The following is a 27,080-nucleotide window of genomic DNA, read 5'->3' as shown; positions in this document are numbered from 1 at the left end:
AAAAAATGACGTGGGAGTCCTCCTAAATTCCATACCAGGCCCTTCAGGTCTGGTATGGATATTAAGGGGAACCCCGGCCAAAATTTAAAAAAAAAAATGACGTGGGGTTCCCCCTAAATTCCATACCAGACCCTTCAGGTCTGGTATGGATTTTAAGGGGAACCCCGCGCCAAAAAAAAAAAAAAAAAACGGCGTGGGGTCCCCCCAAAAATCCATACCAGACCCTTATCCGAGCACGCAACCTGGCAGGCCGCAGGAAAAGAGGGGGGGACGAGAGTGCGGCCCCCCCCTCCCTCCTGAACCGTACCAGGCCACATGCCCTCAACATTGGGAGGGTGCTTTGGGGTAGCCCCCCAAAACACCTTGTCCCCATGTTGATGAGGACAAGGGCCTCATCCCCACAACCCTGGCCGGTGGTTGTGGGGGTCTGCGGGCGGGGGGCTTATCGGAATCTGGAAGCCCCCTTTAACAAGGTGACCCCCAGATCCCGGCCCCCCCCTGTGTGAAATGGTAAGGGGGTACATAAGTACCCCTACCATTTCACGAAAAAAGTGTCAAAAATGTTAAAAATGACAAGAGACAGTTTTTGACAATTCCTTTATTTAAATGCTTCTTCTTTCTTCTATCTTCCTTCATCTTCTGGTTCTTCTGGCTCTTCTGGTTCTTCTGGTTCTTCCTCCGGCGTTCTCGTCCAGCATCTCCTCCGCGGCATCTTCTGTCTTCTTCTCCTCGGGCCGCTCCGCACCCATGGCATGGGGGGGAGGCTCCCGCTCTTCTCTTCTTCTCTTCTTCTCTTCTTCTCTTCTTCATTTTCTTCTCCGGGCCGCTCCGCAATCCATGCTGGCATGGAGGGAGGCTCCCGCTGTGTGACGGCGCTCCTCGTCTGACAGTTCTTAAATAACGGGGGGGGGGGGGCCACCCGGTGACCCCGCCCCCCTCTGACGCACGGTGACTTGACGGGACTTCCCTGTGGCATTCCCTGTGATGTCACAGGGAAGTCCCGTCAAGTCACCGTGCGTCAGAGGGGGGCGGGGTCACCGGGTGGCCCCCCCCCCCGTTATTTAAGAACTGTCAGACGAGGAGCGCCGTCACACAGCGGGAGCCTCCCTCCATGCCAGCATGGATTGCGGAGCGGCCCGGAGAAGAAAATGAAGAAGAGAAGAAGAGAAGAAAAGAAGAAGAGAAGAAGAGAAGAGCGGGAGCCTCCCCCCATGCCATGGGTGCGGAGCGGCTCGAGGAGAAGAAGATAGAAGACGCCGCGGAGGAGATGCTGGACGAGAACGCCGGAGGAAGAACCAGAAGAGCCAGAAGAGCCAGAAGAGCCAGAAGAACCAGAAGATGAAGGAAGATAGAAGAAGCATTTAAATAAAGGAATTGTCAAAAACTGTCTCTTGTCATTTTTAACATTTTTGACACTTTTTTCGTGAAATGGTAGGGGTACTTATGTACCCCCTTACCATTTCACACAGGGGGGGGCCGGGATCTGGGGGTCACCTTGTTAAAAGGGGCTTCCAGATTCCGATAAGCCCCCCGCCCGCAGACCCCCACAACCACCGGCCAGGGTTGTGGGGATGAGGCCCTTGTCCTCATCAACATGGGGACAAGGTGTTTTGGGGGGCTACCCCAAAGCACCCTCCCAATGTTGAGGGCATGTGGCCTGGTACGGTTCAGGAGGGAGGGGGGGCCGCACTCTCGTCCCCCCCTCTTTTCCTGCGGCCTGCCAGGTTGCGTGCTCGGATAAGGGTCTGGTATGGATTTTTGGGGGGACCCCACGCCGTTTTTTTTTTTTTTTTTTTTTGGCGCGGGGTTCCCCTTAAAATCCATACCAGACCTGAATGGCCGCATCAGGTGGTCCCCCAGCGCAAACACTTCATCAGCAACGAACACGAATGGGAGTCCTTCCACATTGTCCTCTGGAGCTGGCAAGTCCAAGCTGCCATTCTGGAGACGCCTGTAGAACTCCGTCTGGGCGATGACTCCACCATCGGACATCCGGCCATTCTTCCCCACGTCCACATACAGGAACTCGTAATTAGCCGACACCACCGCCAACATCACTATACTATTAAACCCCTTGTAATTATAATAGTACGACCCCGAGTTGGGTGGTGGGACGATGTGGACGTGTTTCCCATCAATTACCCCTCCGCAGTTAGGAAAGTTCCACCGCTGGGCAAAGTGGGAGGCCACAGTCTGCCATTCCTGTGGCGTGGAAGGAAACTGTTGAGGAAAAAACAATAAACATTACTATTTTTTCACAGAAACATGGCAAGCTGATTAGACACAAACATTCTGGGCCAACCTCCAGATAGCATTTAGTAAGGGGAATTTAACAAGGCCAAAGTATAAGGTTTTTTTTTTTTTTTTGTCCCATTGAACTTCTACCAGGGGCAGAGATTCCCTTCGGCCGAATTTACCCTCTCTCGGAACCTGAACTAGAGGCCTTCCGCAAATATATTGATGAAAGTCTAGAAAAAGGTTTTATTCGGGCCTCTTCCTCTCCAGCAGGAGCTGGTATCTTTTTTGTGGAGAAAAAAGATCACTCCCTGAGGCCATGTATTGACTATCGTGATCTTAACAAAATAACTATCAAAAACCGGTACCCACTTCCCTTAATTCCCGAGTTATTTCAGAGACTGCGTGGAGCACGAGTCTTTTCCAAGCTAGATCTGAGAGGTGCCTACAATTTGGTGCGAATCAGAAAGGGGGATGAATGGAAGACTGCCTTCAGGTCACGCTTTGGGCACTTTGAATACTTAGTTATGCCCTTCGGTCTCTGCAACGCCCCAGCCACCTTTCAGCATCTGGTAAATGATGTTTTTCGGGACTTCCTTGACCTGTTTATCATTGTCTATCTCGATGATATTCTTATCTTTTCTGACTCAATCGAGGTCCACCGTACCCATGTGAAGAAGGTTTTGAGTAAACTTTGTGAACACCATCTCTACGCCAAGGCTGAAAAGTGCGATTTTGAAAAACAGACAATACAATTTCTGGGACTTGTCATCTCCGATGATGGGATCTCCATGGATCCCCAGAAAGTCGCTGCAGTCTTGGAATGGCCAGCTCCTACAGACCGAAAGGCAGTACAAAGGTTTGTGGGATTCGCTAATTTCTATAGGAAATTTATTAGGAACTTTTCTGGTATTATCTCTGCTATCACCCTTTTGACCAAACAGCATGTTCCCTTCCGGTGGAGTACTGAAGCACAAACATTTTTTGAGCAGTTGAAAGCCTTGTTCACCTCAGCTCCCATCTTAAAGCATCCTGACCCTTCCTTGCCCTATATTCTGGAGGTGGACACCTCTGAGATCGCAGTGGGAGCCATATTATCACAGCGACAGGGTCCCAAATCTCTACTCCATCCTGTGGCATTCTTCTCCAAGAAATTGAATCCCTCTGAGAAGAATTATGATGTAGGGGACCGGGAACTGTTGGCCATTAAAGCTGCCCTCGAGGAGTAGCGCTACCTGTTAGAAGGAGCCTTGCACCCTATACTCATTTTCACCGACCATAAGAATCTCGAGTATTTGAGAACAGCTAAAAGACTTAGACCTCGGCAGGCAAGATGGGCATTGTTCTTCTCCCGCTTCACATTCCACATAACTTTCCGTCCTGGTTCTAAGAATGGGAAACTAGACGCGCTGTCGCGCATTTTCCATGATCCTGTTTATCCTTCCGAAGCAGACACCATTTTACTGGCTAAAAACTTTCTTCTTCTCCAAACCAACCTGACGTCCCAAATAAGAGCTGAGTTGTTGGAGCATCCCCCTTCCCAAGACTTATCTCTTCAACTAAAGGACGGGCTTTATTACCATAAGGAACAGGTCTTTGTCCCGGAGCAGTTTAGGGTTTCTGTCCTGAAGCGATCATCCTTTGGCAGGCCATTTTGGGATTCACAAGAGTATCAACCTAATTTCCCATTCTTTCTGGTGGCCAGACTTGATTCAAGACTGTAAAAGATACGTTAAATCCTGTGTGACTTGTCAACACAATAAGACTGACCGAGCCAAGACTTGGGGCCTATTAGAATGTCTTCCTGTGCCTAAGAAACCGTGGAGCATGATATCCATGGATTTCATTGTTGAACTCCCCATGTCTGAAGACTTTACCACCATATTTGTCGTGGTTGATCGCCTGACTAAGATGGCACACTTTTTTCCCGTGCAAGGAACCCCGTCTGCCACTGAGACTGCTTCCATGTTCATCCGAGAGATAGTGAGGCTATATGGTATCCCTGACAATATCACTTCTGATCGAGGGGTACAGTTCACGTCCAGATTCTGGAGATCTCTCTGTGAAGCCTTGAACATCGAGCTCCGTCTGTCCTCTGCTTACCATCCTCAAACTAATGGACAGACGGAGAGTACCAACCAGACGTTGGAGCAATATTTGCGTTGCTTCTCCTCTTTTTCACAGGACGATTGGTCACCTCTGCTTCCGCTAGCGGAATTTGCATACAACAATTCCATCCACTCTGCTACCAAGCAAACACCCTTTTTCGCCAATTATGGATACCACCCTTCCTTTTTGCCTGAATTACCCGTGGATTCTGCTGTGCCTGCTGTCCAAGACAGACTGAGTTGGTTCATCTCCAACAATAAAGTGCTTCAGGACACCATCTCTAAGGCTCAGGCTAATAACAAAAGATTTTTTGACAGGAAAAGGAGGGGTAACTTGAATCTGAAACCAGGAGACAAGGTTTGGCTATCCACTGCTAATTTGAAACTTAAGTGTCCCTCCAAGAAACTTGGTCCAAAATACCTGGGGCCCTTTGCTGTAAAGAGGATCAACTCTGTGGCCTTTGAACTTATCCTACCAAAGAATCTCAAAATTCACCCTGTTTTTCATATTTCTTTGTTGAAAACATCAGTACCCAATCCCTTTCCTAACCGGGATCCAGAAAACCCTCCTCCACTGCTCGTTGAGGGCAGTGAAGAGTTTGAGGTAGAAGCCGTTCTCGACTGTAGAACCAGGAATGGCCTAATACAGTTTCTGATTAAATAGAAGGGCTATGGCCCTGAAGACAATTCTTGGGAACCAGCTTCTAACGTACATGCCCTGCAAAAGGTACGAGCATTTTTTCAGCACCATCCAGAGAAGAAGCCCCTGAGGGGCATCCGGAGGCTGCCCGTAAGGAGGGGGCAATGTAAGAGAACTGTTGCGTTCCGGGTTCACTCGTGCGCGCATACGTTCGTAAAGGACTCTTCGCGCACGCATATGTTCGAAAAGGACTCTTCGGATCGCAGACGCGCCAATGCGCGTGCGCAAAGGAATGTGCACGCCCGTGGGAGCGCGTCCCCGCGGCCCTTTGGTGCCAGACGGCCTATTTAAAGGACACACTGACTGTAACAGATGCTGACTGATCTTCAGCTGTTCCTGTACCTGTATCCTGTGTTTGCTTGCCTGCTTGATATCCGTTGCTGAACCCTTGGCTCCCCTGACCTTGCTTCTGGACTCTCCCTCATCCTGATTTACTGGTTCCTGATTTCGGCTTCCTATTTGACTCTGCTCCTGCCTGATGATTTGGTACCTTGCTGTCCGCCTGCTTCCGAACCCGGCTATTCCTGTGACTCCACTCTTGTCTCCTGTTTGGCTCCAAGCTGCCTGTCAAGTTGCTGCATCTCGGCTCCTGCGATCAGCTGCGACTTCCTGCATACCTAAAGTCGCATCATCTGCCTCAAGCTTCCTGGGTTACTTCTGCAGGCACTCGTGTTCCTCCTTTCCTTGGGGTCCTTCTGTTCCCACTCATACAAGGGAGGCCGACCTCGTCACTTCAGACTCCGATAAGGTACGTGACAATGGGTTTGACAAGATCAGCAGATAGATGATTGAGGATAGATAGAGGATTGGTATCAGCTAACTTAGCAGTTGGGGGGAGGGAGGGTTCCAAATGATTTGGGGACCCCCAAAAAAAGCCTCTGGCACTCTGCCTGAATTTTAAGCACCAATCACATTTCAAAACATTTTAGGGGGTGTTTGGGGTAAAGCACTACTATGGAGCTGATAAAATACATTGTTAAGTGACTAGATGAGGTGAATATAGGGCCATCAGAGCATGCTGGGAAGGTAAGTGATGGCAAATATGTATGAAGGACAACAAAAATAATTACATAAAAATCCAGCATGCATGAGGACAAAGGGGACATTCACAGCATATTCCAATCATGGTAATTAGGGAATGAGGAAAGAAATACAATATATTAACAAACATTAAATACAATAAAATGTGATATTAAAGGATAAAAATCTTACCTTAATATACTTCTTCTGCAGGACCTGTATGATGGCAGAACAGGTCTCTGGGATAATGATCCCCAGAGCCTGGGAGGAGATGCCTGTCGAGAACTTCAAGTCCTGCAGGCTTCTCCCCATCGCCAAGTACCGCAGGGTGGCGACGAGCCTCTGCTCCGGAGTGATGGCTTGCCTCATGCAGGTATCCTGCCTGCTGATATAGGGGGTCAGCAAAGCCAACAAACGGTGAAATACGGGGTCCGTCATCCGGAGAAAGTTCCTGAAATCATCAGGATTATTCTCACGGATCTCACGGAGCAAAGGCATATGACAGAACTGGTCACGCTGAAGCAACCAATTCTTGGTCCATGAACTCCTCCCCACCCTGTTCATGGACTGGACTTGTGTCAAGGTTAGGACCCCAACACCAAGCCCCCGCACAGCACGAACTCTACGAGGAGTACGTATACGCAACATGGCTAGAAAACGGTCGGCTGCTCAGAATGAAGTAACAGAACGCACTGAAGAACAGCAAGGCCTGTGAAGAGCGACCTGAAAAACAGTAACGAATGAACAAGAACACAATGACAATGGTACTCGCTGCACGCACTGAAGAGCAGATACAAACCCACAAGCACAAACTGAACAGCAGAAAACGATCTGAAAACCATGAGTCTGAAAAAGCACGAATCGTCTCTCACCAAACTTTTACTAACACGAGATTAGCAAAAGGAGCCCAAAGGGTCCCGCGCTTGGCTCTGAACTGGCCTTTTCTAGTCTTGTTGTACGTGGTGTACATCACCGCGTTCTTGGCGATCGGAAATTCCGACAACTTTGTGTGACCATGTGTACGCAAAACAAGTTTAAGCCAACATCCGTCGGAAAAAATCCATGGATTTTGTTGTCGGAATGTCCAATCAATGTCCGATCGTGTGTACGGGGCATAAGTGTGTTCATTTGTACACTGAAATTGTGTGAAGAAGGGGGGTTGCACTCCTGAAATATAACATTTGTGCTCTTTAGGCTGGCCATACATTATACAATTTTCTGTATAATTTTCTTTAGATTTACCTTCAACTATGTAGTGCAAGGGCCTGCCTAATTGGATACAATTGAAAGTGTTGTTTAGTTTTGACCTCATATTATATGGTTTTCGGGTAAATCTAAAGGAAATTTGTACAAGAAAATTGAACAGCATAAGGCTGGCCATACACTATCCAAAAAATCGTCCGAAAATTGGTCATTTACACAGTTCGTTCGTTTTTTGGCCAGTTAATGGGCACAAAATCGATAATCGTTGGGATGTTTTTGAGCCGAAAAAACAAAGGACAAGTTTGGAAATTTTCTGCCGAACGAACGATAAACTGAAAGGTTAATGTGTTTCCCGTCCGAACTGTCTGCACTAGGTATATGTAAAAAACGAACAAAAAATGCATTCATTTATGTCCACTGAACGATTTATTGGTCATTGCATGATGGTACTATCGTTTGCGCTCACGGATGAATGTTCGTTTTTTGAAAATGGGTTTGGCCGATTTTTCGTAAAGTGTATGGCCAGCATTGCTCTTTAAACCTTCCTCTGGAGCCATTCGAATATTCGCTAAAATAAATTTCCACCTGGCAGAGGTGTATGCTATTTGCATTAGTTTGGAGAACAAAGAACTCCACCCAGACCTTTGTTGTGGGCTTTTATTGTAGTAATAACTTGTAAACTGAGACCAGCAACTGTTTCCTCTTCTCCTTCTTTACATATACAAAGTAATTGTATCCCTGGCCTTTTAGTCCTAACAGGATTTAGGGTTTTGTTTACTATTACCATAAAAAAAGACTTTCTAATGCTAGTCATAGATGGATCGAAATGTCAAAAGGATATGATTTTTATCCATCTGTGGGCATTCCCTTTCGAGAGGAGTCCACCTAGTGATCAACTTCTCTCAAACGGGACTGTTGGAAAATTTGCGTTCCACCAGCGTATGCAGCCAATCGGTTGCAGGGCTGATCAATCAGTGTATTCTGGTAGCAGAGAAGTTAGGGTTGCCACCTCATCCCTTTAAACCCAAACACATATGAATTACACAGGTTCTGAGGCTAATTTAATGCAGATAAGGCACCAAGTGAGTTTAATTACCACCTAAATCAGCCACAGATCCTGTGTAATTAATATATGTTTGGCTTTAAAGGGATGAGGTGGCAACTCTAAGAGAAGTCCTGATGTCAGGATACAATAGCCTAGCAGGGAAGATTCCCGCATCTATCTCGAGTGTGTAGATAGGGCAAAACGACTGTTTTTTTTTTTTTTTGATCAGCTGGCTTTGAAAAGCTGAATCATCTATAGCCAGCTTAACTGAGCTCACCTAGAGTAAAGCCGCATACATACGGTCTGATTGTTGGATGACTGAGCATCTGATTTTTGTCAAAAGGGCATGTGCAGGATTTTGTCTAGCATACTATCTGTAAATTGTTGTTTGACAAACACAAATGTAGTGATGTACTATGAGAGTATAAAGAGGAAGTTCATTTCTCAAGCGCCACCCTTTGGGCCCCTTCTGGTTTTTGTGCCATGTGTACGAGGCCATAGATGTGCTTTGTATTAACCAAAGTGCAGGTAGCCATAGACTAGGGTTGCCACCTCATCCCTTTAAACCCGAACACATATTGATTACACAAGTTCTGTGGCTGATTAAGGTGGTAATTAAACTCACTTGGTGCACTATCGGCATTAAATTAGCCTCAGAACCTGTGTAATTCATATGTGTTCAGGTTTAAAGGGATGAGGTGGCAACCCCACCATAGTCAGGAAATAACTGTTGTCTAATCCAGTCGCTTTTGGTCTCATGTCTGTGGAGGAGCCCTATGCCAGCGGCCACCCACTGCCTGCAGGAATAATTAAAGTATATCTTTCAGATGTAAGTGCAGGTGAGCAGGGAGCAATTTGTGGTTAGGGTTGAATGATCATCCCTGGACGCAAGCGTGCAATCATCGGTCCTTAACTGCAGGTAATCGCTTTGTGTTCTTGCCAAACCACAGCCGTTTTGGCTGTGTGAATGAGGCCCTAGAAACTCATCCCCCAACTATTTTCCTTCTATTCCTGTTCTGATGCCAACTTAGAATTTTAGCTTTACCCTCATTTTAATTCTCTGTGGCCTTTGTGATCATGATAATTGGAGAGGGTGATTCTGCCTAAAGGGGACATAGCAAAAAAAATGGGGTTCTAACCACCCCCCCCCCCACATACACACACCACTCCAAATCCAAAAAGTTTTGCCTTTAGTTTTATTTTTTTAATAGGTTAGAAAATCTGTCTTGATTGTCTCCCCACCAACCAAGGATATCTTCCCCAACCAGAATTTACAGTTTCATATAATTGCCATCACAAAGCCAGATGATGGTTTAGTATCATACTCCCTGAACAGATTCTTTATTATGTAGATGACATAAATACTTGCAGAATCCAGCTGGGAAAAACTAAAGCTGGCCATACATGGATCACAATTCAGCTGGAGGGACCGGACGGGCAGGCAGATTGTATCCAAGTTGATCCATCGATCGACTTGGGTACAACCAACCTGTTAGATTTTGTTTACATGCGGCTACAGCCAATTGTGTTTTGCCAGCCTGGGGAGGGGAATTGATAGCCCCACTACAAAGCATTTTCCAGAGAGTAAAAGAAAAAAAAGTTACAGTAGACCCTAATAGGGGTTCATTTACATGGGCACATAAGCTTGTACAGTGTGTAAGAAACATTTGTTTATTGGTCCAGAGCAACATCGAGCTGCATACAAGCCCTAAATGGGTGATATTTATGATATATATGCTGCAGCACTTTGCATCATAAAGTATTGCCAGGTTTTTCTCATTAAATACTTGTTTTCAACTTTTTTTTTTTTACATATTTGCTGCTGATTTTCTGCAGCCTCTTTGCCGCACCTTCCTGTCTACATGTGAATGTACTCCAGCAATGGCTGTATGCCATTTCTCGGGTTGGGTTTCCTGCTGATGACAAAAGTGGACTATGCCTGTGTAATATGCGTTCCAATGGTCACTTGTAGTCTGGTCTGTGTATCAGCCTGCCAGATCCATGGGGACTGAGCATTCATGCACCTTCTAGAGGACCCCCTGAGAGGTGACCCTTTGAGATTCGTTCTCAGCAGAGACCCTGTGGCTGGGGGACACAGCCACATGCTCACACGATCTCCCTAACAAGAGATCACTCGATCTGGTAAGGGGCAGTTGGTTTTGAGGTGGAGGAACTTTCCTGTCATCACGCTCCACAGGGTGACAATATTGCATATCTCACATCGTTTGGATGACTGGTGTATTCCTCTTTTGAAAGACTTTTCCATCAAGGAACTTTTTTTTATGGATTTTGCTTACTCCATCCAGTTCTGAATCTGACCTCTCATGCTCAGTATGTTTATTTTATGGGATTCATGTTGGAATTTTTTTCAATATCTTAATTTCAATTTTCACTGTTTATTCATTACATATGGGTGCACTAGCTGCAGTTATCTAAGTGATTTACTTTTGCACTCACTCACCAATGGCAGCACAGCCTTTTTTGTATACAGTGTATAATAAGTGGATGTTTCTCACATTTATGGTTGCAGCAGCACTAATCAACCTTTTTTTCACAATATACACATTTATCTTTATTGATCAGATCTTGGGATAGCGCAGTATTTTTTCTGGTTTGAATTTATGCACATCCAGTTTATGGTAGATCTAAAGGAAATTGTACAATCAGATTGTATAGTGTATGGTCAACCTTACTCCAACCATGAAAGCGCAGTAAATGTTTTTTTAGGAAAGGATTAATATTTTAAGATCTTACGTTGCAAATGATTATTTTTTCCCCAAAATGTAGCACTTTTGTATTTAAAAAGAAACATTACTTTTTAAGATCAATTCTTTAGTGTATAGTGGAATAGTGGACACAAGGTGGCGCTGGTGCCTATATGGTGAGTCACACAATTTCCAGGAATCTCTGACGTTAGAAGGGAGGGGAAGAAGACTTTCTGTTAAGGAGTTATGTCATGCCTTTCTTCCATTGGTTAAAGAAGGTAGGGAGGGGTGTGGTTAAGGTAAATGAGCATCCATAAATAGGGAAAGTTGCAGCTCTTGGACACTTCGTCATCGAAGTTGGCTGAGCACAGTGGCGTGTTTGTGGAGTCTCTGCCGAGTCAGGGTCCCAGACTGACTAAGGAGCGGAAGCCCCTGGGAAGCGAATGAAGAAACACCTTCTACTACTCTTCACATTCAGAGGTCTAGTCAGAAAAGGAAAAAAGAGCAAGAAACGAAAATGGCCAATTATACCATACGATCAGCTGTGCCCGGAGACTGTAAAGACATTTTGCGACTTATAAAGGTGAATATCCTTCATTGCCATTGGTGGAATACACAGCGCTTACAGAGAAATGATAGGATGGGATATTTTGGCTTTTTTTTTTAGTTTTTTTAAATTGAATTTTCAAGTGATAGAATTGGATATTTATTATTATTATTATTCAGGATTTATCTAGCGCCAACAGTTACGATATAAAGGGAGACAGTACAGTTACAATATAAATCAATACAAGACGGTTAGAAAGACCCTGCTCGAGCTTATGGTCTAAAAACGTTTCACATCCGGGCGTTTGATGCCTAAATACTCTTGAGTATACCATCTGCCTTGTATAACCATGCACTTGTTTCCCGTGGAATGTAGAGAAATCATTTTCTTCCTCTCCCTCCCTAACGTTAACAAAGATCCCTAATGTCTATGCCACGCTGTCCATCCCCCCTTTCTTCCTGTGCCAAGTCATACGTGGGCTGGAGACAATGCCACCCTTTATGTGCTGGATGGAGCTTTACTGACCTTTATACTCTTTGTTAGACTCGTTAGTGCTTACGTATAGATGTGTTATATTAAAGGAGGGGGTGATTAGTACTTGGTGACTTGGCTTTTTTTTTTTTTCATGATTTAACAACCTTCTAGCTTTGCGGCTTTATTAATTATTGTTTTATGTTTATTTTCTTTTTTTTTCTTTGTTTAGGAATTGGCTAAATATGAAGAAATGGAAAACCAAGTAGTGTTAACTGAGAAAGGTATACAGCTAAGATTTTTGTTGCTTTTATGTGTTTATTAAAATGTTTACCTTTTTATTTTTTTCATGTATTGTTTTAAGGCACCTGTTTTTATGACGGTTGCTGTACACTAAACTTCCTATTTTTAGAACAAAATGGCTGACTTGTTTTGCATTTACAAATAGGCAGCTTGCCAGGCTTGTCTTATGAGCTTTTACAGTGTTGCCTAGATAAATAAAACAGAAAAGACCAAGAAAAAAGAGAATTATGGACAGGCCATTTATTGCCTAGATAAATAAAATGGAACAGACAGAGAGAAAATGAATTATGGACAGGCTACTTACTGCCTAGATAAGTAAAGCATATAAAAAAAGGGAAAGCACAGTACTGCTTGTATAACTGAGCACTTTATTATTTAGTATTATGGTAATATAGATACTTGCTGGCTGGATCAAAGAACAGAATAAAGGAGATATTAATTGTGGACTATTTGTTATAAATTATATATTTTTTTTTTCTTTCCTTCTAATCTAAAGATCTTTTAGAAGATGGCTTTGGAGAACATCCTTTCTACCACTGTCTTGTTGCTGAAGTACCAAAAGAGAACCAGACTATTGATGGTAATAAGATGTTCTTTTGTGTTTTTTATTCATCAATGATCCATTTCTAGCCTTGCGGCAATTCTTGTATTGACCCTGTATGTAAGCAGATGCAATATTTGTTAAATCACATTTTCTTTTTAATTTGTCCCCAATCTTCAGGTTACAGTCTCTAGCTTCGCCATGTACATGGATGGCCCTTCCGTGTACATGGGTGGGCGGGGAGGTAACTAAAAGATCCGTTACACAATAACATAGATGAGCATGAAACGAGGTAAGGCCACCAGGGACTTCCATTCAACCATAACCAACAAACACGGTAGATCAGAAACCCATGCCACCCATAAGAGATTCGTTCCTTTACCATTTGTGTCTATTTTAGAGAGCAACCGGTTCCCAACTGTAATACTAAAGCTGATCTAGAGGTGGCCATGGCCAACCCAACTCTACAATATATTTCCTTGGTGTGTAGACGTTTTGTCTCCCTGGCATTTGGGCTCAAATTTTACCAATATTTCTTTTAGGTCAACTGTATGGATTTGCCTCTGTCCTCTATATTCTGTCTTTGCAGTTTGGGATTTAATGCTCAATAACTAAAATAACTTTTTTGTCTATTTTTGTATGGAATCATTTTCAAGGAGTTAGCGTATGGACAACTTTTCTGAACTGCCGTGTAAAAGGAAATTGCTCCTTAACTTGTATAATTTTTTTTTGTCTTGTTGCTGTTTTGTGGTAGTTTTACCACATAAAATATCTGAATATTTTGGAGTTAAAATGAGATGATGTCAGGTGTCTTGATTGCATTATACATCAAATACATGTGTATATGACAAAATGATGGTGATATAATTAAACAGCTGCTAATGTTTTTTTTTTTCTTGCTGTATTTAAGATCCCTGCTAAAAGTCTTCTCTCTTCACAGGATACACCATTGTTGGGTTTGCTATGTACTACTTCACATATGACCCATGGATAGGAAAGCTTCTGTATTTGGAAGACTTTTTTGTCATGAATGAATTCAGAGGTATGTATTGGGTATTTTCAAATGCTAATCTTGGAACCTTTGCTTTTATGGTCTAACCTTATTTTTGATCCAAATGGCAAACTACATTGATTTCAATTTTTTTTTCACAGGATCAGGCATCGGGTCAGATATATTCAAGCATTTGAGTCAGGTGAGTGTAATTAAAATCCCAAAATGGCAATTTAGTGGCAGGTTTACATAGGGAATGATCTGTTTTTGCATTGGTATACTATAATCAGTTGCATTTTACACTAGAAAACATTTAAAAAATGGCCAAAACCTAAATTTTATTTATATAAACTAGTCTACAGCCCACTCTGACAGTCTTCCACTTGCAGTACATTAATATTAGTTTTTGTCTAGCCCAAATGCCATTAAAAATATAGATACTAGTTCCACTGTTGTCTTGAATTCCTAATGTACTCAGATAAACCTTTTTGTATCTGAAATGGCCCCATATTGTAACCAGAATATATGAAATATTTTTTTTTTTTTTTGAGCCTATTTAAGGTGTTTCCACCCAGCTAATATGTTATGACAGTTTCCTTACATTACTTCTGTATAAGCTGGGATAGTATACTGCAGAGGTCTCCAAACTTTCTAAACAAAGGGCCAGTTTACTGTCCTTTAGACTTTAGGAGGGCTAAACTGTGGCCATTGGAAGTAGAAAAGCTCCTGATGTCTGTGGGGAAAAAAACAATGCCCCATCTTTGGTGTCAGTGGGAGGAATTGTACCCCATCATTTGTGTTAGTGGGAGGAATTGCACCCCTTCATTGGTGTCATTGGGAGTAATTGTGTCCCCATCGTTGGTGTCATTGGGCCCCATTGTTGGTGTCATTGGGATAAACTGTGCCCCATCATTGGTTTTATTGAGAGGAATTGTGTCCCATTGTTGGTGTCATTGAGAGAAATTGTGCTCCATCATTGGTGTCATTGGGAGAAATTGTGCCCCATCGTTGGTGTCAGCGGGCAGATTTGTGCCCCTTCATTGTTATCAGCAGGGGGGGGGGGAATAATGCCCCATTGTTGGTATCAGTGGATAAAATATTGCCTCAAGGGCCTGGATAAAAGCAAGCAAGGGGCCGCAGTTTGGGGACCACTAGTATACTGTATAGTTAGTAATCAGAGAAGCCCCTGTGCTGTAATGTACTGTACTAAAATGTATTGTATGTAAAGATAAAACTTTTTTTTTTTTGGGTAGGGTGGGAAAGGGACACGTTTGAGAAAAAAACTGGCAGGGGTCTTAACTATTAATTAGCCTAAACTAAATAAAATTACATGCACTTTAGGAGCAGAATCCTGTTGTCACTTAAATCTGATTTTCTTTGTGCTAGTACAATTGAAGCAACACAAATTACTATTTTGTAAACTGTAATTGTATACGAAACCAAATAACGTATAGTTACGTTGAGCCATATTTCTTCTAGGTGTACACAACCTTGACATGATGTCATTTTTTTTGCCTAGATTGCTGTAAAGTGCCGTTGTAGCAGCATGCACTTCCTGGTGGCCGAATGGAATGAGCCATCAATCAGGTTCTATAAGAGACGTGGAGCATCAGATCTGTCCACTGAAGAAGGTTGGCGCCTCTTTAAAATTGACAAGGAGTACCTGTGCAAGATGGCGGCTGAGGAGTGAACTCAGTGCCTCCCAAGAAGAAATTGTTACTTACAAATAAAATTGCTTTTCTTTTGCCTGCTTAGTATTCTTTAGTGTCTTGCATGGCAACTAATTCAAAAGCTTTAGTACCAGTGGCATTGTAACATACAATTGTCACCCCCCCCCCCCCGCCCCCTGCTTTTTTTAGCAATGCCATTCACGGCCCAAGACTGTTTAAAGAGCCCTAAAAATAAGATTCTCAGTTGTATGTGTATATATGTAACTTCATTCTTGTAAGTCATTTGATTGTGTACAGTGTACACACTGGTATTTAGGGTTTTTGTATAATTAACCAGTTTTTATTTTATTTTAATTAAAAACCAGCATGTGTTGTACTATGTCCAAGTCGTCTGTCTTTTCTCTGTAACGCTCAAAGCCCAAATTAGGCTTGTCACCAGTGTCTAAAGAATCAGTCCCCCCAAACTTGATTTTTCAGTTTACAGTGAATGTTAAAGAGCTAAAGCCTAAGATTAGCTAACATCAATAACATAAAAATCTGCACAATGGGCATAACTTAGAATTATTAATGTTTATTCCTTGTGCTGATTCTTCTTCTTTTAGGAGATGCTGGGGGGGTATAACGGAGGAGATTTCTTCTAAAAAAAGAATCAGCACCAGGAACACTTTTTATACTTTTATCCCTTGTGCTGATTCTTCTTCTTTTAGGGGATGGGTCGAACACCAGACAGGCAAAAAGTTCTAGCGAACATGCGAACCCTATTAAAGTCTATGGGACACGAACATGAAAAATCCAAAGTGCTAATTTTAAAGGCTTATATGCAAGGTATTGCCCCAAAAAATGTATGGGAACTCGGTTACTGCCCCAGAGGACATGTATCAATGCAAAAAAAAGTTTTTAAAACAATTGTTTTTTTCAAGCGCAGTGATTTTAATAATGCCTAAAGTGAAACTATAAAAATGAAATATTCCTTTAAATATCGTGCCTGGGGGTCCCCTTAGTCTGCCTGTAAAGTGGTGCATCTGTGCGTACATGTATGTGTAGAACATGCTGCAGCAATAATGACATTTCTGAAGGAAAAATTGTCATTGAAACTTGCTCACGGCTGTAATGTATTGCCAGCTCCCGGCAATATAGATAAAAAAATCAATGAAAAAAAGGCGTAGAGTCCCACCCCCCCAGTCCATACCAGGCCCTTTGGATCTGGTATGGATATTAAAGGGAACTCCATGGCAAAATTTAAAATAAAATTGGCGTGGCGTCCCCCCCAAAATCCATACCAGACCCTTATCTGAACATGCAGCCTGGAGGTCAGGATGGGGGGGGCAAGCAAGCGCCCCCCTCCTGAACTATACCAGGCCACACGCCCTCAACGGGGGGGGTGGGCGCCCCCCACTCCAAAGTACCTTGTGTTCATGTTGATGGGGACAAGAGCCTCTTCCCAACAACCCTGGGCTGTGGTTGTCGGGGTCTGCCGGTGGGGGGCTTTTCGGAATCTGGAAGCCCCCTTTAACAAAGGGGCCTGCTAGATCCCAGCTCCCACCCCTATGTGAATGGTTATTGGGTACATTCACCAAAAAAAGTGTCAAAGCAAAAACCAGAACAGACAGTTTTTGACAATTCCTTTATTAAAAAAAAAGTGTCCAGCGATGTCCATCCATCTTCAATCACGCCACCCAACAGACCCAAAAAATAGAAAAAATTAAAAAAGCTCAGCTTCGATAGGAGGCCTCCCAGCGACTTCTGTCTTTTTGCTTTGACAGCTCTTATATAGGCAAGGGCGTGACCACCTGCTGACATAAGAGGATGACTCCACCCCTCTGACATCACATGATCACTCGGTTATGTCACCGGGTGGCCCCACCCTTGCCTATATAACAGCTGGCAAAGCCAAAAGACAGCAGTCGCTGGGAGGCCTCCTATCGAAGCTGAGCTTTTTAAATTTTTTCTATTTTTTGGGTTCGTCGGGAGGCGTGATTGAAGATGGATGGACATCGCTGGACTTTTTTTTTTTTAATAAAGGAAATGTCAAATACGGTCTCTTGTGTTTTTTTACTTTTTGACACTTTTTTGGTGAATGGGTAGGGGTACAATGTACCTGATACCAATTCACATATGGGGGGGCGGGATCTGGGGGCCCCCTTGTTAAAGGGGGCTTCCAGATTCCAATAAGTCCCCCGACCACAGACCCCGACAACCACCGGCCAGGGTTGTCGGGAAGAGGCTCACAAGGTGCTTTGGGGTGCACCCTCTCCATGTTTAGGGCAAGCGGCCTGGTATGGTTCAGGAGGGGGTGCGCTCTCTCACCCCCCCTTTCCTGGCCTACCAGGCTACTTGCTCGGATAAGGGTCTGGTATGGATTTTGAGGGGGACCCCACACCAATTTTTTTTTACATTTTGGCATGGAGTTTTACTTACAATTTATGCCAGACACAAAGGGCCTGGTATGGATTTTGGGGGGACCCCATGCTGTTTTTTTCTTAATGCACACAGCTGAGCCTGACAGGGGGTGGGGGACATGTTTTTAAGGGTAAAAACAAGCAGTAAGAAGGTTGCATAATGCCTGCCTTGTTTGAAGACCGATCGACCAGGGATCGCTCTTTGGAGGTCATTGTAAGTGTATACAAGGCCTAAAGGTTATTTATTGTTATTAAAAATAGATACATCATTATTTGGTGACAGTTCTAGGTTGAACCACTGAGTAGATTCCAGTAAAGAGATTTCCATGCTGGAATTCCCAGTCCTTCCCCAATCTTCTCTCACTGTGGAGTTGCATTTTCCCTTTTCTAAAGAATTTATCATTGCTATATTTTCCACAGTATATATCACACAAATAGGAAACATAAGGGAAATACAAAGACACTGAATTTCAAAAGAGCCAACTTCCCTAAACGACAAACCTTGCTAGAAGATATAAATTGGGATTAAATCTTAGGAACAAAAAACACGGAGGAGAGATGGGTTTGTTTTAAGAGCATATTAAATAAGGGCATTAGCCAGTGCATCCCATTGGGTAATAAATTTAAAAGAGTGAACAAATGTTCTGGATGGTTTAACTCCAAAGTAAAAATGCATATAAAAGCAAAGGAGAAGGCCTTCAAAAAATACAAGGTTAAGGGATCATCATCAGCAATCAGACTTTATAAAGAATGCAATAAGATATGTAAGGGTGCAATTAGGGTGGCTAAGATAGAACAGGAAGCAGGGGAAAGCAAAAAAAAATCCCAAGAAATTCTTTATGTTAACAGTAAAAAAGGGAGAACAGACCATATTGGCCCCATAAAGAATGAGGAAGGACATCTGGTTACAAAGTATGGGGAAATGGTGAATTTATTCTTCTCCTCAGTCTTCACGAGAGAATAGGAGGGCTTTAGTAACCTGCAGTGCTTATTCTCATGACACGTCACAGGAATCACCTTCATGGCTAACAAAGGACAGATTTAGAATCAGACTTGGGAAACTTAACATTAATAAATCACCGGGACTGGATGGCTTGCACCCAAGGGTACTTAGGGAACTCAGTCAAGTAATTGCCAGACCATTGTTCCTAATTTTTACTGACAGTCTACTGACTGGAATGGTACCAGCGGATTGAAGAAAAGCCAATGTAGCACCAATATTTAAAACGGGCCCAAAATACATACATGAATTATAGACCAGTTAGCCTAACATCAACAGTATGCAAGCTCTTGGAGGGGATGATAAGGGACTATATACGAGATTTTAGTAATGGAAACTGTATCATTAGCAGTAATCAGCATGGATTCATGAAGAATCGTTCTTGCCAAACCAATCTATTAATCTTCTATGAGGAAGTGAGTTGCCATTTAGATAAAGGAAGGCCCATAGATGTGGTGTATCTGGATTTTGCAAAAGCATTTGACACAGTTCCCCATAAATGTTTACTGTACAAAATAAGGTCCGTTGGCATGGACCATAGGGTGAGTACATGGATTGAAACCTGGCTACAAGGGCGAGTTCAGAGGGTGGTGATAAATGGGGAGTACTCGGAATGGTCAGGGGTGGGTAGTGGGGTCCCACAGGGTTCTGTGCTGGAACCAATCCTATTTAATTTATTCATAAACGACCTGGATAAGTTCAATCTCTGTATTTGCATATGATACTAAGCTAAGCAGGGTAATAACTTCTCCGCAGGATGTGGAAACCTTGCAAGAAGAGCTGAACAAATGAATGGGGTGGGCTACTACATGGCAAATGAGGTTTGATGTAGAAAAATGTAAAATAATGCATTTGGGTGGCAAAAATATGAATGCAATCTATACACTAGGGGGAGAACCTCTGGGGGAATCTAGGGTGGAAAATGACCTGGGGGTCCTTGTAGATGATAGCCTCAGCAATGGCATGCAATGCCAAGCTGCGGCTAACAAAGCAAACAGAATATTGGCATGCGTTAAAAAAGGGATTAACTCCAGGGATAAATCAATAATTCTCTCACTCTACAAGACTCTGGTCCGGCCGCACCTAGAGTATGCTGTCCAGTTCTGGGCACCAGTCCTCAGGAAGGATGTACTGGAAATGGAGCGAGCACAAAGAAGGGCAACAAAGCTAATAAAAGGATCTGGAGGATATTAGTTATGAAGAAAGGTTGCGAGCACTGAACTTATTCTCTCTGGAGAGGAAACGCTTGAGAGGGGATATGATTTCAATTTACAAATACCGCACTGGTGACCCTACAATAGGGATAAAACTTTTTCGTGGGAGGGAGTTTAACAAGACAACTGGCCACTCATTAAAATTAGAAGAAAAGAGGTTTAACCATAAACTATGTAGAGGGTTCTTTACTGTAAGAGCGGCCAGGATATGAAATTCCCTTCCACAGGCGGTGGTCTCAGCGGGGGGGGGGCATTGATAGTTTCAAAAAACTATTAGATAAGCACCTGAACGACCACAACATACGGGGATATACAATGTAATACTGACATATAATCACACACATATGTTGAACTTGATGGACTTGTGTCTTTTTTTTTTGTAATTCTTTATTTTTTCATAGAAAGTGTGTATAACAATTAACATTTCCAGCATAGGTACATAGCAAAAGTCAGGTAAAAGATTCAGACAAGATTACAAGGCGAGGTCAACAAATCAAATTATCTGACTTTGCACCGTGTGTAAGGCACATGAGGGAGGACCCCGGTGTAACAATACTAACAGTGTATGGGGCCATGTAGGCACCCAGACAACTATTTGCTTGACCTGGAGCTGGTGATAGCACAAATCAAGTTATGTAACACAACAACATTATATAAATTTTGTAAATGTTTAGGGAGCTAAGGGACCCGAAAAACTGGTAGGCCCAAACATGAGACATGTGGAAATATAATGCACCTTAAGATTTTCACCATATCTGATCAGATAACCCATGAGTGGGAGAGAGTTATAAAGAAACAGATAACCCCAAAAGTGAGAGAGGGATAGGGACCAGGAAAGAGGGGGGTAGAGCGAGGGTGGAGGTGGGAGGAGGTTGAGTGGCGAAAACTAGAAACAGAAGATGAAGAAGGAATGGAGTAAAATAGAATAAGGTAACGCAGTGTAATGTAATGCCCTCTGTCTAGGGGGCGGGACCGGCCCATTGGGTCAGTTAGTCTGTGCCATTTCTTGGAGATAGGCGTCTGTGTATATAAAATGTTGCCAGGGTCTCCAGGTCTCCCGGAAGGTCTCCTCTCTATTGTGCAGGGTGGCAGTGAGATCCTCCATGTCTCTCAGTTCGTTCACTTTAGCAAACCACAAGGACTTTGCTGGCGGGTTCTCCGATCTCCAACAGAGGGGGATACAGGCCTTGGTGGCATTCAGTAACTGAATGGTGAGGGAGGTCTTGTATTTCTTGATGGGTCGGTCCGACAGGTGAAGCAGACAGGCCGCAGGGTTCCCCTCCAGAGAGACATTGGTTATGTGTCTAATTGTGCGGACCACCTCGTGCCAGAATGGGGCGAGTTTGGGACATGCCCAAAAAAACATGTAACATCATTCCCTCTGCAGTGCCACAACGCCAACAGAGGTTAGATACGAAAATGGTGTAGAGTGGTGGGCACTCTATACCAGCGAGTCATTATTTTATAGCAGGTCTCTTGGACTCTGGTGGCTATAGAGGATTTCTGAGTAAAGTGGAGAATCTTCTTCCTCTGGATGTCAGTAAATTGAGTTCCAAGTTCCGTCTCCCACTTGGAAAGAAACGGGAGAATAGACCCTTCCGCTGGTTGGGTCAGAGAGGAGTAGATAAGCGAGAGACAGTGCCGCACTGGTACCCCGCGATGACAGATAAGCTCTAATTCAGTGAGTTGACGGGAAATGCCCGGTTTCCATAAGCAGCTGCACAGAAAGTTGCATAGCTGTAGGCCGCTCCAGAGATCCAGAGGAGGGCCTGTCGCTCACGCCCCAGCTTCCGAGAAAAGCTGGCCGTTAGGCCCCAAGAAGTCACACAGGCGAAGCCGAGTGCCCGTTGCCAGTCGTTTAAGATGGGGGCTCTGCAGGCGAGGTGCAAATTCCGCATTGCCCAGAACTGGCACCATGGGGGAGGGCAGTGGGGACACCGAGGAATGCTGAAAGGCATCTCTAGCCACTGATAAAGTGCTGCCTAGTGTAGGGTGCTCCGCGAGGTCCCTTGGCAGGGGTGTGATGATCCAGGGCCAACTCTTGGCCGTGTCTCCGGAGTCCTCCAGTTCCATGGCTACCCAGAGCTTTGCTTCGACGTGTCAGTACCAATCCACTAGCCTGGTAAGGTGGACCGCCCTGTAATAGGCTTTCATGTCCGGGAGGCCAACCCCACCCCTGTTTTTCACTAGGTAAAGGAGTTGAAGTCTAATGCGTGGTTTGCGATGGGACCAGATGAATGCACGAAACATAGAGTCAATTTGTTTGAAAAATGCTAGGGGTAAACGGGTAGGTAGTGCCTGCATCAGGTACAGAACCCTTGGCAATAGGGTCATTTTAAGGGCATTGCAACGACCAAACCACATCAGCGAGAGAGAGTTCCAGTGTAGGAGGTGCGTCTTGAGGCGAAGAAGCAGTGGGGCAAAGTTTGCCAAGTATAAATCGGCAGGGTCAGGGGTGATGTCAACTCCCAAGTATCGGATGAGGTTGGTCGCCCATCTCAGCGGAAAGACCATAAACGTTGAACAATGTCTCTGCCCACTGTTATATTAAGGATGGAGGATTTGGTTAGATTGATTTGAAAAAGAGAAAGAGTACTATATTCCTGAAGGGATTGGAGCAGGTTAGGGAGGGAAGTGAGTGGTTCCGTTAGAAAGAAGATTAAATCGTCCGCAAATGCGGCCACCTTATGGGACCCTGAGAGTTTTGGATAGCAAGGGATGTCCGCGTCCGCCCTTATTCTGCACAGGAGGGGCTCCAATGATAATATAAAAATCAAAGGGGACAGGGGGCAGCCCTGCCGTGTGCCATTGCGGATGTTAAAGAAGTCAGACCTTGTCTCATTAACTTTGACCGCTGCAGTGGGGTGTGTATAAAGGGACAGTATACACCTCAACATAGATGATCGAAGGCCTATGTGCTCTAAAGTGGCCTGTATAGAGGACCAATTTACGCGGTCGAAGGCCTTCTCCGCGTTGGTAGACAGGAAAAGAGCCCGTTTAGAAGTCCTGGCCACGTGAATCAGATTCACCACTCGGATGGTATTGTCCCGTGGCTCCCGCAACGATACAAAGCCCGTCTAATCTCTATGGATGAGACTGGATATATGAGGGAGTAGTCTGTTGGCCAAGATTTTGGCAAAGAGTTTTAAGTCCGTATTCAAAAGTGCAATCGGGCGATAACTCCCACACCGCAGCGGGTCTTTCCCCTCTTTTGGGATGAGGGAAATATATGCCCTTAAAGTGTCTACGGGGAAGGAGTTACCCTCCGTGATGGTATTGAGGGCCGAGACTAGGGGTTGCGACAGTGTGTCAAAGAAGGTTTTATAATACGTCAGAGTCAGGCCGTCAGGGCCAGGGGCCTTTCTTGGTTTCGAGGTGGCTAAAGGCGCTCCCAACTCTGCTGCTGTGATGGGTTCCTCCAGCTCCTCCCGTACAGCACTGGGGAGTGATGACATGCCTGAGGCAGCTACGTACGACTGAGGGGTATGACTACCTTCCGCTGGGGGCCAGCAGAGGGGGGTCTGTCTAGGTTATAGAGACCTTCATAGAAAGAACGGAACTCTTTTGCTATATCTGATGAGGTGTTCAGCTTTTGTCCAGTGGGGGCCAGGATATGAGAGATATAGGTTTTCGTACGTGGGCCTCGCAGGGCCTTAGCCAGCAGCGACCCGGGTTTATTCAAGAATTCGTACATGGTACGGCGCGCCCAAGCCAATTTCTGCTTCGTTTTGTGAAATAGAAGCGTATGGAGTTCCTCACGAGCTTTGAGGAGGTCCTCAAAGGTTGCACGTGCAAGACTCGCCTTGTGCGAACACTCCAGGTTGCGTATCAAGGTGAGAAGTTCTTCCGTGCGTCGGGTTCTATCCTGCTTAAGGCGGGCTCCCAATTTTATTAGCGTGCCCCTGACAACCGCCTTGTGGGTCTCCCAAACCACCAGAGGGTTGGTAACGGACTCCCCACTGATGGAAGAATACTCCCGTAGGGTGTTAAGTATCTCGGAGCGGGTTTCCTTCAACTGGAGCAGGGCTTCATTCAGTCTCCAGGATGGGGGGGGGACTGAGTCACTGGTCCCAGTTGAAGTGTCATGTGGACTGGCGCATGGTCTGAGAAAGATATGACATCGATGGAGGTAGACACCACTCTGGTGAGGTCTTTATGCAACAACAGCAGATAATCTAACCATGAATAGGTGTGGTGCACCTGGGAGAAAAAAGTATAGTCCCAGTCCTGCATATGAAGCAGCCGTCAGGGGTCCACTAAACGCAGGGTGTGAAGATCCACCTTCAGGCGTTTCAGGCGTGAAGATCCGCCTTCAGGCGTAAGACGTCAAGGGATGGATCCATAGCAAAATTAAGATCCCCGCCAACAACAAGCACCCCCTCTGAGAATTCCAGGAGCTCAGGAAGGAGTCTCCGCAGGAATTGTGCATGGTCTACGTTAGGGAAGTGAACATTAGCGAAGGTGACCCGCACATCAGACACCCTCCCCTTTAAGAGGAGAAACCAGCCCTGCACATCTGCCCACTGTGCCTTAAACACCCATGGTACCGATTTGGCCAGTAGGATGCTTACCCCCTTCGATTTAGAGATTGGGGAGACGCTGTGATAGGCCAGCGGAAAAGTCCCATTGGTCAGTTTAGGTGTGCTATCAGCACGGAAGTGCGTTTCCTGTAGGAATGCTACTTGAGTTTTGCCCCTGCGCAGGTCAGCTAGAAGCTGCGAGCGCTTTTCCGGTGTATTCAGGCCACGCACATTGAGGGAGGTGATCTTGAGAAGACCCATTATGTCGTCTGGCATGGAGATGATCACCAATGGATGCGCGGGAAGGTCCCAGCCAAGGGATTCCCCCTAGCCAGAGGGCGGCAGCAAAAGGAAGCAAGAATAAGAAAGAGGCGAAGGAGGACTGCAGTGGAGGGAGGAGGAACAAGCAAAAGAGGAGAGTTATAGAGAGGGAGGGGGGAGGGGAAGGGAAGAAGAGAGAGGGTGGGAGGGAAAAGAAAGGAGAGGGAAGGTGGGAGGTAAAAGAAAGGAGAGGGAGGGTGGGACGGGAAAATAGGGAGAATGGGGATGGGAGGGAAAGAGGGGGAGTGAACGGTTTCTGTCGTAGATAAACTGTGGACCCCTGTTAGGCACTCAAGGTGTCCACGCAGGGGTCCGCCCTCATGGAGGGTGGATGGAGCGCTAATACCTGCTCAGAATCGAGCAGCAATAAGGCATTAGATAAAATAAACGATACTAATGGAGACGCATGGGGTGAGACCACAGAGAACCACATTATGAGAAGCGTATGAGCCAACATAACATATCATCGACCATAATTATCAGTAAACGGTAACTGGAGCAATAGAGCTAAACACTATCTACTGCGACCATACGGTGGTGGTGCCACGGGGGGACGCAGGTAAATCAGGGGAGATCCCAGGCTCACGGCCAATGGTAGGAAATAGGACATACCTAGATATTCTGCAGCATGACCCGGAGCACCAGGACCGAGGATCAACACATATATCTGTTAGGAGGCTGAAATGGAAACAGAGAATAACATAACATAGTGGGAGGGACAGATGTATGCAACTTAGACACCACTTACACCTACTGTAGGTTAACGAGAGTCATCAGACAGGCCACAGTCTCCTCATCTGAATCAGAAAACAGCTGCTTCAGTATGCTGGGGTAATTAAGGGAGGATCAACGGTCTTGAAGTTAATTTGTAAAACTTAAATCATAAACATTAAACAGGAAACAGGGCCCCCAAGGCGCCCAGCTGGTAGTGGAGGTTCAATATGGCCAGGAGTCACCAATAGTAGAGAAAGGCCGAGAGTATTAGAGCCTGCCACCTGCCCGCAGGCCCCCATCAAATACGCCCGTCCCCCCCACCGGCCACCTATGGGCAGGCATGCAGGGGGGGAGCGGAGCACAGAGCAGGGCAGCACAATGTCAATTAAGGCCTAATGTCTTATGCAATAGTCTTATATACATATAATGAACAAACATGTTCCCCCAAATCTTGTTAAGAGGGCCCCCCATGAAGCAGTAGTCCGTGTGATATGCTGCATATTATGAGCAGCAGGGGCAGGTGGGAGTACCCGTCAAGGCAGTTCCAGCAGATCAGAGTAGATGGGATCCAGATACTTTGGGAACCTGGGAAACTAATGGGATAGCCCAACAAAAGGCCAGCAGCAGAACTATCATGTCTTACCAGTCCCCGGGATGAAGAGAAGAATCAGGTCTCGGAGGACATCGGATGAGGTCTGACAATCTCCCGGCTAGCGGCACGTGAGCGGGGTTGGCGGACTTGTTTTGGCCTGGGCAAGGGTAGGCCGAGCACCTCCTGGGATAGCAGGTAGTCAAACCAATTGGGGACATTCACAGCAGACTTGTCGATGAAACTGAACAGGTCCGGGAGTTGGTCCGGTGAGTGGAGGTGAAACTCGGCACCCCGCCTCCGCACAATTAAGTGAAAAGGGTGACCCAGCGGGAGGTAGCTTCAGCTTCATGGATCACTTCAAGGAGAGTTCACATGAGCCCTCGCATGGCTCTCGTTTGCCTGGAGATGTCAGGGTAAATCCGGATCAGCGCGCCATCAAAGTCAATTGGGCCCCTCTCCCAGGCCAGGCGCAGGATCTCCTCCTTTATGGTGAAGAAATGTACCCTACACAGGACGTCTCGCGGAGGGTCCGCTACCGTAGGATCCTGTGACGCTGTGGAGGGTGCTCTGGGCCCTGGTATGCGGTGGACCCTGTCCAGTTCCAACTCCGAGGCCGGCGGTTTTCCCAAGATCTGGTTCAGAATGGTCATTACAGCGACGCGAAGATCTGGCCACATGGAAGCTTCAGGGATAGGTTGTTTCGCCTACTCCTGTTTTCCTCGTCGTCTAGCTTCAGTTGAACTTCCACAAGATGACGGCGGAAGGCACGCTGCTCCGTCTC

The 27,080-nt window shown here is 45.2% G+C and overlaps 1 protein-coding gene across 1 annotated transcript; it reads left to right on the top strand.

The window, feature by feature from the left end:
- The first annotated feature begins 11,331 nt into the window (after positions 1 to 11,331).
- Positions 11,332 to 15,920, top strand: SAT1 (spermidine/spermine N1-acetyltransferase 1). Its single transcript, XM_073616515.1, has 6 exons — positions 11,332 to 11,599; positions 12,267 to 12,318; positions 12,834 to 12,917; positions 13,819 to 13,920; positions 14,031 to 14,071; positions 15,389 to 15,920. Exons 1-6 carry the CDS (start codon positions 11,534 to 11,536, stop codon positions 15,557 to 15,559), a joined length of 516 nt encoding a protein of 171 aa, XP_073472616.1. The 5' UTR covers positions 11,332 to 11,533; the 3' UTR covers positions 15,560 to 15,920.
- The last annotated feature ends 11,160 nt before the right edge of the window (positions 15,921 to 27,080 follow it).

The sequence above is a fragment of the Aquarana catesbeiana genome, linkage group LG02, assembly GCF_042186555.1.
Source record: "Aquarana catesbeiana isolate 2022-GZ linkage group LG02, ASM4218655v1, whole genome shotgun sequence".
Classification (NCBI taxonomy): Eukaryota; Metazoa; Chordata; class Amphibia; order Anura; family Ranidae; genus Aquarana; species Aquarana catesbeiana.
This window is presented reverse-complemented; position numbering and strand designations above follow the sequence as displayed.